This window comes from Lolium perenne, chromosome 6 (genome assembly GCF_019359855.2).
Source record: "Lolium perenne isolate Kyuss_39 chromosome 6, Kyuss_2.0, whole genome shotgun sequence".
In the NCBI taxonomy this organism is placed as follows: domain Eukaryota; kingdom Viridiplantae; phylum Streptophyta; class Magnoliopsida; order Poales; family Poaceae; genus Lolium; species Lolium perenne.
In genome coordinates this window covers 202,138,602-202,153,998 of record NC_067249.2, presented here as the reverse complement: position 1 = coordinate 202,153,998, position 15,397 = coordinate 202,138,602, and the positions used below count along the sequence as shown (strand labels likewise).

Genomic DNA, 15,397 nt, shown 5'->3' with positions numbered 1-15,397 from the left:
GAGAGGAGAATCGCCATGATCTCCTTGATCTTCACCACCACTCCATTCACAGTCTAACCCTATCTATCTCTCATGATCATCCACTACCTGTCCCTGGCATCGAGGAAGAAACCGGTGATAGGAGCCACCCCAGCCTCTAGCGAGTGGTCGAGGAGACGTGCCTCGTCGAGAGAAGCATCTCGGCGCAAGCAATCATCAAGGGGAGACTGGTGCAACGTGATTTTTTGCGTCCCTTCCTCAGTACCTCGTCGGAATCGTTGATTTCCCGGCCATCTCCATCGACAATCGACGTCGCCGACCACACCAACAGCCTCGGGGCGAGCAAGCAGATCTTTAGAGCCTATTCCTGCATCCTAGCATCGTTTGTAGCTTGCATTGATAGTTGGCTGGAGTGCACCGCCGCGGGACATGAATTCCGATGAAGCTTCAGCGACCTATAGATCATTCCAACACCACCATAGTGTTCCCAATCCTCTTCTCGTTCAAATGAGACCAACGATAGGTCTGGGGATGCTCTGTAGCGGCAGCGCCGTCATCTCCTAGTCGCCGGAGGCAAGGCCGACATGGCGGTGGGGTCCCAAGTGCATGTTGACTGGTCGTTGCCATCGTGGCAATTGACCTAGTCAGCGGCCCCACTAGTCAGTAGCAGTGGCTAGAGCACGAACCGGTACGTTTACTATTTCCACTTAATTCAAAATCTAGAAAATACTAAAACTTTGCAAAACTTTATAAAATTCATTTCAACTCAGAAAAATACAAATAAGATATCAAAATACTCACAAAAATAAACTCTATCCAATACAAATATAAAATGAAAATCTTTGTCAAAAAATTCAATTATTTAACCTTTCTTAATTATGCCTTTTCTTTTATCCAAAATACAATCTGAATTCAATAATTATTTAAGTTTAAAAAATAAACAATAGCTATTCAGTAAGTGAATAAAATATTAAGATTAATTTTATTTATCATATTTTCATTAACTTAAATATTAGTGGTATTTTAAAAACCGTAATTTGCAAATTACCATTTATCATTTTCTTTAAATAATAAAAAGGAAGAAAATGTTAAAAACCTAATATTATTTTTTAAGGTCAAAAGTTATTTATTTACTTAAACCTTTTTAGTTAAAAAGTTATTATTTTAAAATTTAATAACAACTATCAAACCCTAATTCCTGCATTAAATTCTAAATACTATTTATCTTAATTATTAAATATTTTAAAATAATAAATTTTAAATCCATTATTAATTTTATTTCATAGTAATTAATGAATTTAGCTCCATTACCAATTATTATTTGAAGAATTGTATCACCATTTAGAAACCTAGTTCTAATATGAGTAAGAACCTTTATCTCATTATTTTATGTGAAAACCCTAAAATTATTTTCAACTCTAAAACCGTAGGGGTTTATGAAAATGTGATCATATGAACTTCACCTTTACCTATAGATACTTACTATAAATAAATAAATGCATGTTCATGATTTACTAGAATAAAACAAGTCAGATACACATGAGGTTATTATTTTATGTATTTATTTTTTTAATAAACCTTATAAGACCAACTAGTATCACCTCATGGTAAACAATAATTTGATACTTTCATGTTCATGTTAACACCATTTATCATCATTCATCAGCATAACACCACTATGATCAACTAAAGCAGTAACCATGTGTAATATTTTACCGTGTGTGCTAATACTTAACCAAATCATACAAGCCTTCAAGCTTATGAACTCAACTATATAAAGTACCTCCAGTACTTATTTGGAAGACTCAATTGAACATAATGGTGAACCCTAATTAACTTGTTTACTGCATGTCCTTAACCTTAACCCATAACTTAGTATAATCATAGTGATCAACCACCATACCAACCTTGTATAGTAATTCACTTTACATGCTCCTACTCAACTAAACTCTACTTGGGGTTAATGAACCACCTAGTTTAGGAACCATTATTGATTACTTTGTGAAACAATGAGAAGGTATAGTAAACCCTAATGTTTAACTCATGGCACCACCTAGATAACCATCTTTTGATATAATACCCTATTATCAAATCTAGTAATAAACATGCTAGTACTTGCTGCATATGGACCCATTCTTCCTAAGAACCAACTAGTCCCTATTAGTGACCTAAATGAACATAAGAGTAAAATCTTAGAAGCACATAGCTCCTATTTGTAGTAGATCTTTTTCTTTATTAAACATGTTCTTCAAAAGTTATTATTTTGAAGTAAATATCAAGTAAACCATAGAAGCAAATAGTTCTTACTTGAAATACTTATTATTTCTTAAATAACATGTTCTTCAAAAGTTATTATTTTGAAGTATATAATAAGTAATCATCAACTATGCACTATAAGACTTAAAACTGACAACTGCTTCATATATATTAAGGTTCTGCCAACTACTATTCCGTTGTGTGTTAGTATGATTGTTATGATTCATTATACTACTCCCATATGATACCAAAACAACCAAACCCTAATAAGAACCTTGTTTGTGGAACCATCCTAAAGGTGCAATACACCCTAAAGAAGTCATTATAACTCACTAATCCTAAATCATCGGGGTTAGGTTACGCTTAGGGCGATTGCATTCCATACTATGCATTATAGCATCTTTGCCAGTTCTTTAAACATTGTCCTTACCGGACGATGATGATATTTCAGAATTTGAAGTTATCGCATTGAAGTCCTTGTCTGCATAATCTTGCAGTCAAGAAAGGCAAGTTCATCGCTTGCTCATGTCATTTGATTATTTTATCAAATTACTTGCAAAGTACTATACTTATCGCTCCTGCAATGGAACCATGGTATATATTGATGGTGGAGGTTCCATTGCAAGGGTTCTACTCATCTAGGATTAATCACCAATGCCGTCTAGTGATTCTAGCGTCATACATATCATGTTAACCATAAGATCTATAATGACTCTGGGGAAGTCAGGTGTATCTTTTTTCCTTCTGCATATCAACGAACATGATAGGGCCTGACTGGGTGTCGCGAGAACACCGCAGCGGTTTGGATATCCTTTAAATGATGTACCTTAATAGAAAAGTTTTACTCATGACATATAGTCTAGTAAAGACAACATTGAGCATTTCCTTCTCTCATACCCATGTACCACCACCTACCATTATTAAAAAAAAATGGGATTGAATTGGTTAAATGAAAAACGATTATAGTTCTTTTTTTGCTTTGTGTTGGTCGATATGGAACTGTAGAAGTAGTATCATTTTTTACAAGCTTAGACTTTCAATTTGTTGTGCGGTGTTATCTGTAGGGCATCTGAGGACTAGTGGGAACTTATGGTTGTTGGTTCCAACTATGTGCTGATGGTGACTTAGGATATACTACATCCATCCCAAAGCTTAATGATTATATTATTTTTAGAAAGTAAAACAACATCAAGTTTCACTAAGCTTTACCAAAAATCATTAATATGGAAAATACAAAATCAATATCATCAGATAGATAATGAAATATATTTTTACTTGGTATCTACAAAATATTATATTTGCTGATAGATTCTTCTAAAAGTTTGATCAAACTTTACTTGGTTTGACTTATCAAAAAATATAATCCTTAAGTTTTGGGATGGAGGTAGTATACACCTGGGCTCGTTGGTGGCCTTATTATTAGAATGAGACATGTCTGGTTGCTATTTTTTCAGATGGTATTTTTTTGTATTGACTTTGACCTTTCAGTTGTAATAATTTGATACTTTAAGCTTTATAATAAACGAGTCCGTCTGCATCATGATGCAGAGGCCGGGAGCTTCCCCATTTCAAAATAAACGTTATGATAATTGTTTCTAGATTTTTGTTTTGCAAGAAACTGTTGATTCAATCTGCCATATTTTGTGTGTGTTTTTCCTTTATTCTAAATGTGGTATGAGATTCCTACTCATCTCTCCTGCGAGGCTGCAGACCGCGGCGACCTACGGCAAGGCGTTCTCCTACTGTCTCCCGCCGACCACGAGCTCGTCGGGCTTCCTCACGCTCGGGGCGTCCACGTCGTCGGGGTTCGCGACGACCGGGATGCTGAGGAGCCAGCAGGCCCGGACCTTCTACGGCGCGCTCCTGCAGGGCATCAGCGTGGGCGGGAAGCAGGTCGGCGTGGCGCCCTCGGTGTTCTCCGCCGGGTCGGTGATGGACTCCGGCACCATCATCACACGGCTGCCGCCAACGGCGTACAAGGCATTCTCGTCGGCGTTCAAGGAAGGCATGAAGCAGTACCAGCCGGCGACGGCCAGGAGCATCCTGGACACGTGCTTCGACTTCAGTGGCCAGGACAACTTCACGATACCGTCAGTGTCGCTGGTGTTCGACGGCGGCGCGGTGGTGGACCTGGATGCGAACGGGATCATATATGGCAGCTGCCTTGCGTTCACGGTCACTGACGACGAAGGCACCACCGGCATCATCAGCAACGTGCAGCAGAGGACGCTGGAGGTGCTGTACGACGTTGGAAAGAGCGTCTTGGGCTTCCGTGCCAACGCGTGTTGATCAGCGGCACAGCACTCGCACGTTATATAAGACACGGCACACGGCACACCGCCCACGGCACACTGTATGAATGGCCGAGTCTAGCTAGCTATGCTACTCTTACGTCGAACAAAAAAAAAAACACGTAACCCCTCCCGTGGCGCTCCCCAGGGCGCCGCCGGGGACCGATCTCCCTCCTTCCGCCGTTCCTCCCTCTGTTTCTCTCCCTCCGTCGATGCCGTCTGCGCTGGCCACGGTGGCGGTGGGCCCCAGCGCCAAATTGCCTCGGGGGTTGTTGGAGGCGGCGACCGGCGGTGGCGGCTGGGGCCTCCGGCTTCAGCGTGCTCCGCCTCTAGGGCGGCGTCCCTGAATGTGCGGCGGCGGCTCCTCCTCCACAGCCTCCGGCGATGGATGGTGGTGGCTGCGGCTGTTGGATCTTGTGCCCACCGAGATCCATCGTCGGCTTCTGCTGGCGGCGCGAGGAAGGGGGTAGTGATGTGCGGGGCGAGGATGGTGTGGTTGCGGCTTCCGCCGTCCACCGAATTCTCCTTCGTCATCGTTGGTCAGCGGATGGTGGTGTGGGGGCCTGTTCGTCTGCTTCGAGTTTGAATGTGGTGGTCCTAGGGTTCATCTTCTGCGAAGATGAAAGACCTACCGGATGCTGATCCTTTTCATCTAGCCGGAGTGTTGAGTTCCGGAAGGCTCCGCCGGCGAATGCATCAGCGCATCTTTTACCTGTAATTTGTTGGATCGGGTGGTATTCGGTCGCGTACCCATGCTTTTATTCCGACCGTTTGGTTCTGTAGGGAGCGGCGCGAAGCTCTTTTTCTGTGTTGACATCAAGTGACTATGGATCCATGATGAAAGTCGGAAGAGAATTTCATGAAGGCCGGATGGGAGGTCGACTAGCTAAGGGAGGTTCAAGTCTCCGTGTTGTTGAGGGACTTGATTGGTGTTCCGGGCTTCACAACAGCGGTATGAAAGTGGGGGAGACAACACAGGTGAAGTTCAGAGTCCTACCTTTCAGGGTGAAAACCCAATGTCTGGCCTTAACTGGTTGTGCCTGGCAATGACCTTGTTGGAGGCATTGTTTTGAGAAACGGGGACTATCTTCAGGATGAAAACCTAAGATCTTTGATCGGGCAACGATGGTGTTAGAGCATTGTTCCCTTTTTGAAGACGTCGTTCTTGGAGAGTCTGTATTTCAGGTGTTGTCTTGGTGGTGGATATATTGTTGTTGTTAGGTCCGAGATGGCGGACTTTTGTTTCTTAGTTTTCTTTTCTTTTTTTCGGATGTGTGCATCCGTAGTGCCATTAGGGTGGTGCGTTGTTGCAGAGACTAGGTGTAATTGGTATTTTTTGATATTAATATATTCCCTTTATCAAAAAAGCTATGCTACTCTCACGTGCTGTGTGTAACTGTTTATCCTGGTAGTTGCGATGTGAACATGGATTGGAATCGAAGCAGGTTCACAAATCACAAGGAACAGAGCAAGTGGCATCAAGTATTACATATCATAGTACCAACTGAAATCACAGACTAAATGACTGAACCAACGTAGTTTCATGGTGTTATCTGGAGTATCAGCCATGAAACAAGTTATTAGGTATATAGGACTGCAAACAAGACGAGTACATCTGCTTGACCTCAGCCTTCCTCTTCTGCCACAACCTATATCTTTGTTCCCTACAAAAACAGTCATTAAACAGCATAGATGAGCAGCAATTAACCCAAAATAAACAAAACAGCATAGATGAGCAGCAAAGCTTTCTACTAAGATGTGAGGTTACAGTATTTTTTGTTGTCATCTTTGGTTTATATAAAGAATATAGTGGAACAACTACATGCTTTGGTTGATACGAAATTCTGAATCAGGACTAGTAACTAAGCTTGGAACTATTATTCAGTTCCTTCACTGGTATGAAATAATGTCTCTTATTTGAACGAAGTGCAAAAAATGCTATCTTTTTCGTCTAATAGAACAAACAGTACTAGCTATCAAATTCATAGGTGGTGAACATGTAGTCTATTTCAACTTAACATGTTACTCCCTTTCAATTACTTCTCCATTCTTTTATTTTGTTTTTATTTCGTTCTCTATAAAAGGGGATATCTTGCACACATGGTAACCGATTTTTCTGTAGGGTAGATCTGTGGTTGTGAATCAAGTCTCGACAGTATTGTACCTCTACCAGCAATTTTAATCCATAAGCAAGTTGTACCACAATCTAAGTGACATATTCAAACGATCTCACGTATTTTGCATTAGTTAGCCACGGGCACAAGCTGCCACGTCAACCATTGCTAGTAACTATGATTTTCGTGCATCTTCGCCGAACATGGTTCTAGTTAAATCAAAATGGAAAAAATATCGAGTAAAAGAGGCAGGCCCCGCCCGAAGCCCCGCTCCTATCCCCCCACCAGGTGGCATCTCCTCTTCCCTTCACCATCACCGCTGCCAGGCAAAGCCCGGGCGGTGTTGGCGGCGGCCTCCCTCTCTCCTGCGCGCGGTGATGACCCGTTGCAGCTGGGTTGACCCGATGGCGGTGGAAGGCGCCGGTCCCGGCCCTAGTCGATGCGGCTCCTACTGTGGTTGGTTGCATGGTGGTCGGGCGCAGGGTTGACGCCTATGTTCACCGGTGTTGCTGGGTGTTGTTGTGAGAGCGGGCAGATCTGGGGGCTTCTAGTAGTTTGGCGTCAATGCCAACGACGTTCCTGCTGGTTATCTAGGGTTGGGTCCTTAGGCCCGCGGTCTCTCGCCGGGTAGGCAACATGTTCAGTACTGCAGCAGTTGTCGCGGCTGTGGTTTGTATTCCCTCTGAATAGTTTGGTTGCGCTAGTGCAGGTGTTGGCTCGCTGGGGATGGTGCGTCCAAGATCGTGTCGTCGATAGATGACCCTGTTGCGGTCAGAAACCCACCGGCGAGCAGCGACGGGCAACACAGTAGAGCCGGGAGGCTCCCAGGACTGCGGCTGGCCCTGGTCCCTCCGAGCGACGGCCCGCAAAGACTTGGCACGCACGTCCGATGCTGGTGCAAGGGCGTGCCACCTGACCTATACCTGGTCAGGAAGGTGATGGATGTGCCTCGCTTAGTTTCCTGCATGGCATACACGTAAACATTAAATACGAGCCTCGATCGGCTCTCAGGTTGTCCTGTGAATCGGCTCAAAGAGCCGATCCACCCATGATTCGCACGAGGTGTACGAATATATGGTGGTCCTGCTTGATCAATATACAGCTAAAACGATCTACTACGATTTAGGATTTTCACCACATAATCGGAACATCCTACTCGTGATTGAGCCTGGCGGCCACGCACGGTGATCGTAAACCGTCCCTAGACAAGGCCTAAAAACCAACACGAGGTTGATCCCCGGAACATCCTGTCTAGGGCTAGCAAACTACACCCTACGCGCCACTGGATCCTTCAATCCGTTTGTAAGGCCTAACTATGTAGATATTAAACTAATCCTTGAAGAACAAGTAGCAACCATAACGGATCGGATCTACTAAATAATGATCAAGCGGGGTGCCGCCCCTACACCTAAGATAGGTGTAAGGGCGGCTAGATGTCTCAGGGTTGCACGACGACAGCACATGATACGATGAACAATGCTAACCCTAACACATCTAAGATAACTACGTTGATCGTCAAAAAAAGGCTTCAGTACGAGCAACGCATGAACAGCGAATAAACTTGTACTGCCTAGATCGTAAGATGCGATCTAGGCAGCATGATGCTTACCCGGAAGAAACCCTCAAGACAAGGGAGTTGGCGATGCGCCTGGATTGGTTTGTGGTGAACGTGATTGTTGTTTATTTCATAAACCGTAGATACATATTTATAGTCCGTAGACTTTCTAACGTGGGAATAATCCCAACCGTGCACGAGCCAAACTCTAACTAACCGACACGTATCCTACTATATTACAGATACACGGGCAAACTAGCCCAAACTTTGCATATAAGGCCGATTCACGTATATTCTTCCATGTATATTCTTCAAGCCCATCTTGATCGCGGCCCACCTCTAACTCGGTCAAATTCTGGTGATAACACATGCCCCCCTGGTTTTGGAATTGATAATTCCAAAATCACTCTACTTTTTCTTCGTCGGGTCATGTCGTGGCAGAACCGTCGCAGTATCCATCATCATGATGCCCTGCCTTCTCAACTTCTCCGCGTGACCTGGCAGTTTTTTTTTCGTTGGGCACCACTTCCTCGGAAACTGCTGTGGCATTGAATTTCCACTATATCCCCTTTTATTTAACCGCTCCAAACAGTTTGCTTCTCCATCCCCTTCGCATTAGCACTCCAAAAGCCCTCCTGCGCCACCATGTCTTCTTCTTCCTCTGCCTCATCGGGTCTTTTCACCCAATCCTCCTCCTCCCGCGAGCCGACGCCGGAGTGGAACCCGGAGGAGGCCCATGCGGCCAACATCCGTCGCGCCATCGAAGCCGGGGAAGAATCCAGTCACGACTTCTCCGTCTGGTCTGAGGATGACAAGTCCTCGACCGACGGGGAAAGTGACCTCCGCTTCCTCGCCGACGGGGAAACGGAGGAGGAGAGCGATGACGATCGCGTCTCCTGTGATGACTTCACCTCCCCCGAGGAGGAGGAGGAGGAGAAGGAGGAGGAGGAGGACGACACCTCCTCCGACGAGCCGCCGGCCAAGCGCTTCTGCCCCTGGCCAGGGAACCTCAGCGACTTCGACAGCGACGACGACGACGCTGACGAGGAGGACGAGGACAACGAGGGCCCGGCCGGCGGCCGCTGCAGCAGCGACGACGAACCCACCGGGAGTAGCGCCGACAGCGGCGACGACGGCGACGACGAGGGCAGCGACGGCCCGTAGATAGGACCCTTAGCATAGGATCAGCAGTAGTAGATGGGGCAATGTACCCCCTAGTATTTCCTTTTGAGAGCAATCAGCTCTTTATGTAAGAAATCCTATTTATCAATGAAGAATTTCCCCCAGTTTGATTTTGCCGATTTCTTTTAAGCTAATTTAGCCGATTCCCCTTCATACTGACTTTGCCGATTGTTCACTTGGCCAATGCTCAATGAGCCGATAGCAACGCATCGGTTCTTCACAACCATCCTACAATTCTTTAACTGATGACTTTGAGATCTGGTGGATAATGTGGAGTCTTCAAGAGAGCCCTCAAATTCCTCCCACCAGGTCCAGTGATCCTCTTCTGCAAGAACTCACCATTTTGAAGAAGGTTGCGACGAAGGGTCAGCCGATGACACCCCAATCGGCTTTTAAAACAGAGCATCTACCAGGCCAGCTGCCCCCCGAGCCTGAATCAAGGCGAGAATATCGGTGAGGATGCACAGATCAGTCAAAAGGCTTTGAACTCAGGTAATTCTGAGACAGCCACCATGCCGAGCTAGCCAAACTTGCCCCCATCGATCGCCTCTTCTTCCGTTGAAAGCCGATATTGTAGACGAAACACCAACGGCCTAACGAGTAAAAGGTTGGAGGTTGGCCTTGAGGCTGAACTGAAAACCGACTTGGTCGAAATCCGTGTCTTGAACACGCCGCTGGTAGATCTCGTGTAATTTGTACTAGAGTCGATGGCTGTGCATCGGCTTTGTTTCTTAGCTCTAAAGTCGATGTCCGTGCATCGGCTGTATACCATGAGAATTTTTTTTTACTGGCCGATTTTTCTATCGGCCCCCAATATTTCACTGCACACATGTTCATCTGCACATGTTCGTCTGACTAGGTGCCCCCCGAGCCGAATCTGCCAGGTAACTGCGGATATCGGCTCTGTAGTTAGCCAAGGCACTGTATTTGAACGTCGGCTCCAGTAGGACCAATGCTGATTTTTTAGCTCATCAGCCGACGTAAAACCGCTGCCCATTAGATCGACGTTGAACACAGGCAGAATGTGTGGTGAGGATAATTTTGGCCGATTGCTGGAATCGGCCTCCACGTTGATTGAATTGCTCAATGAAGGTTTTGCAATGTTCCTCCATAGATCTTTGGGGCCGATCCCAAGGGTCGGCCTCGCCACGTTTGTCCATAGGTTTGTTCTTGCTATACGGTCAGGCCGGTGGATAAGACCAGCCTAACCCCATCCTTTGTCACGTCGATGCGCTCGCAGTCGTCCAAATTGATGCCTGAGAGTGGCTCTTGGCCCGCTGTCTCCCAAGCGTTCATGCCAGCCGTTGAAATCTCGGCTGAGTCATCTGCATGGACGACCTCTACCTCATCTCCATCCCACTGTATTACGCATTGGTGCATTGTGGATGGAATGCAACAGTTGGCGTGGATCCAATCTCTTCCCAGCAGGACAACATGGGTGCTCTTGCTATCGACAATAAAGAACGTCGTAGGGATGGTTTTCCTTCCTACGGTCAGATCCACGTTCAGAACACCTTGTGCGTCAGACGCTTGGCCGTTGAAATCGCTCAATGTCACGTTGGTCTTGATCAGATCCGAGCTAGAGCGTCCCAACCGACGTAGCATGGAGTATGGCATAATGTTGACTGCCGCTCCGGTGTCCACCAGCATCTTGTTGACAGGCTGCCCATTGATATAACCTCGCAAGTACAGGGCCTTCAGATGTCTGTAGCTTCTTTCTCGTGGCTTCTCAAAGATAACTGGCCGTGGGCCGCAGTCAAGTTGTGCCACAGGTGCTTCGTCTAATCGTGGAGCATTAAACTCCGTCGGAAGGATGAACACCATGTTTGTGCCAGCCGATGTTTCATCATCGGCTTTCCTTTGCTTGGGGCGCCACTCCATTTTTTGTGGTCGACCCTCTTCATCCAGGGTTCGCTGAATTTTCGCGGCCAGATCAGGCCGCGCCTTCCTTAGCGTGTGCAGGTATAACCTTTCGGCTTCCTCCAAGCCACGCAGTCGCTGAACCCTACGCTTTTGGGAACGGCTGAGTCCATCAGGGCACCACCTTGGCCGGTGGTACCTGTCTTCTTCTTCTTCATCATCGTCTTCCAAATCCTCGAGATCTTCCACCCGAGGGGACTCAGCGTGCTTGTACCGAGGCGGGAGAGGCCCTAGACGTTTGAACACGGACATGTTAGCTGCATCCTTCCTCTTCTGTCTACATTCTGGGCAGTTGCCGATGGTAGGCAATCGGCTCATTCCTGAATCCCAGCAGTGTCTGAAGAAGGGACAGTCCCAGTGCCTATCCTCGTCGTCTTGCTCCCTTGACTTTTCCTTGGCACGGCGCTCGTACTTCTCCTCATCGCGATCATGCCGACGATGTCTCCTGGCATCGCTAGCCAGACGGTCTCTTTCACCATCGTCGTTGGGTCGTCGGCGTTGGTCATATTGACTCACATACTTGTTGAGGAGGTGATCAGAGAGAGGTCGCTGATATCTCGCGTTCCTCACTTCTCCCTCTGTGATGTAGCGCTTGCCATCGTGACGGAGCCGATCGCGTGGAACGGCTTCCTCTGTGTCCTTGCTACGAGAGCAGCTGCCCTCGTCTCCGTCCTTACCAGAGTGGTGTCCAGGTGCTACCATGTTGATGTTGAACGAGAATCCTGGCTGGCACCCTCCAGGGTAAGAGCACTCCACCATGTTAACGGCGGGGAAGGGGTGAGTGTCGACTTTCATGGCGTACTGGTTGAAAATGAGACGTCCTTGTTCTATCGCCATTTGGATCTGCTGACGCCACACCCTGCAGTCGTTGGTGGTATGGGAGAACGAGTTATGCCATTTGCAGTATGGCTTTCCGTTCAGCTCCTGTACCGTGGGGATTTTGAGGCCTTCGGGTAACTTCAGCTGCTTCTCCTTAAGTAAGAGGTCGAAGATTTGCTCAGTTTTAGTTACGTCAAAATCAAATCCTCTGGGCGGACCTGGTGGCTTAACCCATTTGCAGGACACGGGGGTTGCCCCCCGAGTCCATTCAGCCACTGCTACCTCTTGATCTCCCGCAGAGCCTTCGTCTTCATCCGCCTCAACCAGGACTACCGCACGCTTGAATTTGTCCTGGTACAAGTCTGGGTGGCGCTGTTCATATAACGACAGTTTCTGAACCATGTGCGCCAGTGAAGGGTAGTCTGCTTGGGAGGCCATATCCTTGATTGGTGATGCAAGGCCCACCACTGCCAACTCGACTGCTTCTTTTTCAGTCACACGAGCCGAATAACATCGGTTCCTAACAGTTCTGAAGGGGCTGGACGTATTCTGCCATAGTTTCTCCACGCTTCTGACGTACTTGTGCTAGATCGGCAATGCCGGCCTCGGAAGCCTCTGAGTGATACTGCATGTGGAACTGCTCTTCCAACTGCTTCCACGTAGGGATGGCACCCGCAGGGTATGGGTACGGGTAGAGCCATCCCATACCCGTACCCATCACATTCAACCTTACCCATCACCCGTACCCATACCCGTCAACGGGTACATGTTTTTCCCATACCCGTCACCCGACAGGGTAAATGGGTACCCGTGGGTAAAAATACCCACGCTTACAACACATCAAATCGATCAAAAAAATATGACATGAGGTGTTGCAATCCTAAATAGGGGACTAATCCTTACTAACCTACCAGCAATTGTGAGACCGGTAAGCGTGAGGTTCAACCTAGCTATGTGAAGGCGTGATTAGGGGAAATGTTAAGTACTTTAGAATATTACACTGGTTACTTATCAAATTTAGGTGGGTACATGGGTACGTGGGTATGGGTTCTGTGATCCCATACCCGTACCTGCCGTACCCGATGGGTATGATATTTTCCCATTTACAAACCCATGGGTAATATTTTGTCCCATACCCGTATTCCTATTGGGTTTTTACCCGGCGGGTACACGGGTCATGGGTACCCATTGCCATCCCTACTTCCACGTCCGGATTGAGTCTGGTGGCAGCGATGTGTACCACCCGAAAGCCGATCCTGTGAGGGACTGTGCGAAGAACCTCACACGCAGCTCATCCGCTGCTGAGATCGTGCCCAGCTGTGCCAAATACCGGCTCACATGCTCGATGGAGCTGGAACCATCTGATCCATTAAACTTGGAGAAATCAGGGAGCCGATATTTGGGTGGTAGCGGGATCAACTCGTACTCGTTGGGGTACGGCTTGGAATAGCCGATTGTCCTCCTTTTCGGCACCATGCCGAACTGGTCTCTCAGGATGGTACTGATCTGATCCGCGGTGCTGGCTGCAGGAGTCGAACTCTGAAGATTCGCCGGAGTGGCATACTTAGCCAGCCATGCTTGCTTTTCCAGCTCTGAGCCAACTGCAGGAGCTGAGCTCTGGAGGTTTGTCGGAGTGGCATACTTAGCTAGCCACGTCTGCTTCTCAAGATCTGTTCCCGAAGTTCCTCCTGTTGTTCCAGAGGTCCCTGCTGTTGCAGTCTGGTTTGTGCGTGCCCAGTTACTGCAGTCTGGCACGTATGTGCACGTGTATCCGTGAGGGATCTCCTTCGGCGCCTCATGCAAGAACTAGTAGTCACTAGGGTCACCACCGATCTTGTAGACGACGTATGCCGGTGAACTCGGCACTTCTGGTGCTGCCAACGCGAATGGCAGCGGTGGACGGGACTGGAGTGGCATCTCTCCTTGGTAAGTCCCGAGAGCTGGTCCTGACGGAGAGTACTGATGCCTCATGATTTCCTGGATCACCCGAAGAGCGACACGCTCCAAAGTGTTCACCAGGCTCTCAGAATGGCGGTGTAGCGAATGAGCTACCATGAAGTTAACCTCCTGACGCAGGGACCTGGTGCGTTCTTCTGACGGGGCGGACAGGTCCACTCCATCGAGCGCGCCTTCAGGTGAGAACCCTTTCCACCTGATGCCATGTGAGCGGGTTCTGTGAAAAGAGCCGATGAGGTCGGCTTCGAGGATCGCTTTGACCTCGTCATACTTCTTCTTGAGCTCCTCGGTCAGATCCTCGTACGTGACTGGAGTGCCGTCCGCCATCTCAGATGTAGATGGCGATGCGGTTGATGTCGAAGACCATCCCACCGGGCGTGCCAGAATGTGTTGCGGTCAGAAACCCACCGGCGAGCAGCGATGGGCAACACAGTAGAGCCGGGAGGCTCCCAGGACTGCGGCTGGCCCTGGTCCCTCCGAGCGACGGCCCGCAAAGACTCGGCACGCACGTCCGATGCTGGTGCAAGGGCGTGCCACCTGACCTATACCTGGTCAGGAAGGTGATTGATGTGCCTCGCTTAGTTTCCTGCATGGCATACACGTAAACATTAAATACGAGCCTCGATCGGCTCTCAGGTTGTCCTGTGAATCGGCTCAAAGAGCCGATCCACCCATGATTCGCACGAGGTGTACGAATATATGGTGGTCCTGCTTGATCAATATACAGCTAAAACGATCTACTACGATTTAGGGTTTTCACCACATAATCGGAACATCCTACTCGTGATTGAGCCTGGTGGCCACGCACGGTGATCGTAAACCGTCCCTAGACAAGGCCTAAAAACCAACACGAGGTTGATCCCCGGAACATCCTGTCTAGGGCTAGCAAACTACACCCTACGCGCCACTGGATCCTTCAATCCGTTTGTAAGGCCTAACTATGCAGATATTAAACTAATCCTTGAAGAACAAGGAGCAACCATAACGGATCGGATCTACTAAATAATGATCAAGCGGGGTGCCGCCCCTACACCTAAGATAGGTGTAAGGGCGGCTAGATGTCTCAGGGTTGCACGACGACAGCACATGATACGATGAACAATGCTAACCCTAACACATCTAAGATAACTACGTTGCTCGCCATCAAAAAGGCTTCAGTACGAGCAACGCATGAACAACGAATAAACTTGTATTGCCTAGATAGCAAGATGCGATCTAGGCAGCATGATGCTTACCCGGAAGAAACCCTCAAGACAAGGGAGTTGGCGATGCGCCTGGATTGGTTTGTGGTGAACGTGATTGTTGTTTATTTCATAAACCCTAGA

General features: G+C 47.6%; 1 protein-coding gene across 1 annotated transcript; it reads left to right on the top strand.

Annotated features, from left to right (window-relative positions):
• The first annotated feature begins 3,909 nt into the window (after positions 1 to 3,909).
• On the top strand, positions 3,910 to 4,530 carry LOC127310105 (aspartyl protease family protein At5g10770-like). Its single transcript, XM_051340807.2, has one exon. The coding sequence runs from the start codon at positions 3,910 to 3,912 to the stop codon at positions 4,522 to 4,524; it is 615 nt and encodes a 204-aa protein (XP_051196767.1). The 3' UTR covers positions 4,525 to 4,530.
• The last annotated feature ends 10,867 nt before the right edge of the window (positions 4,531 to 15,397 follow it).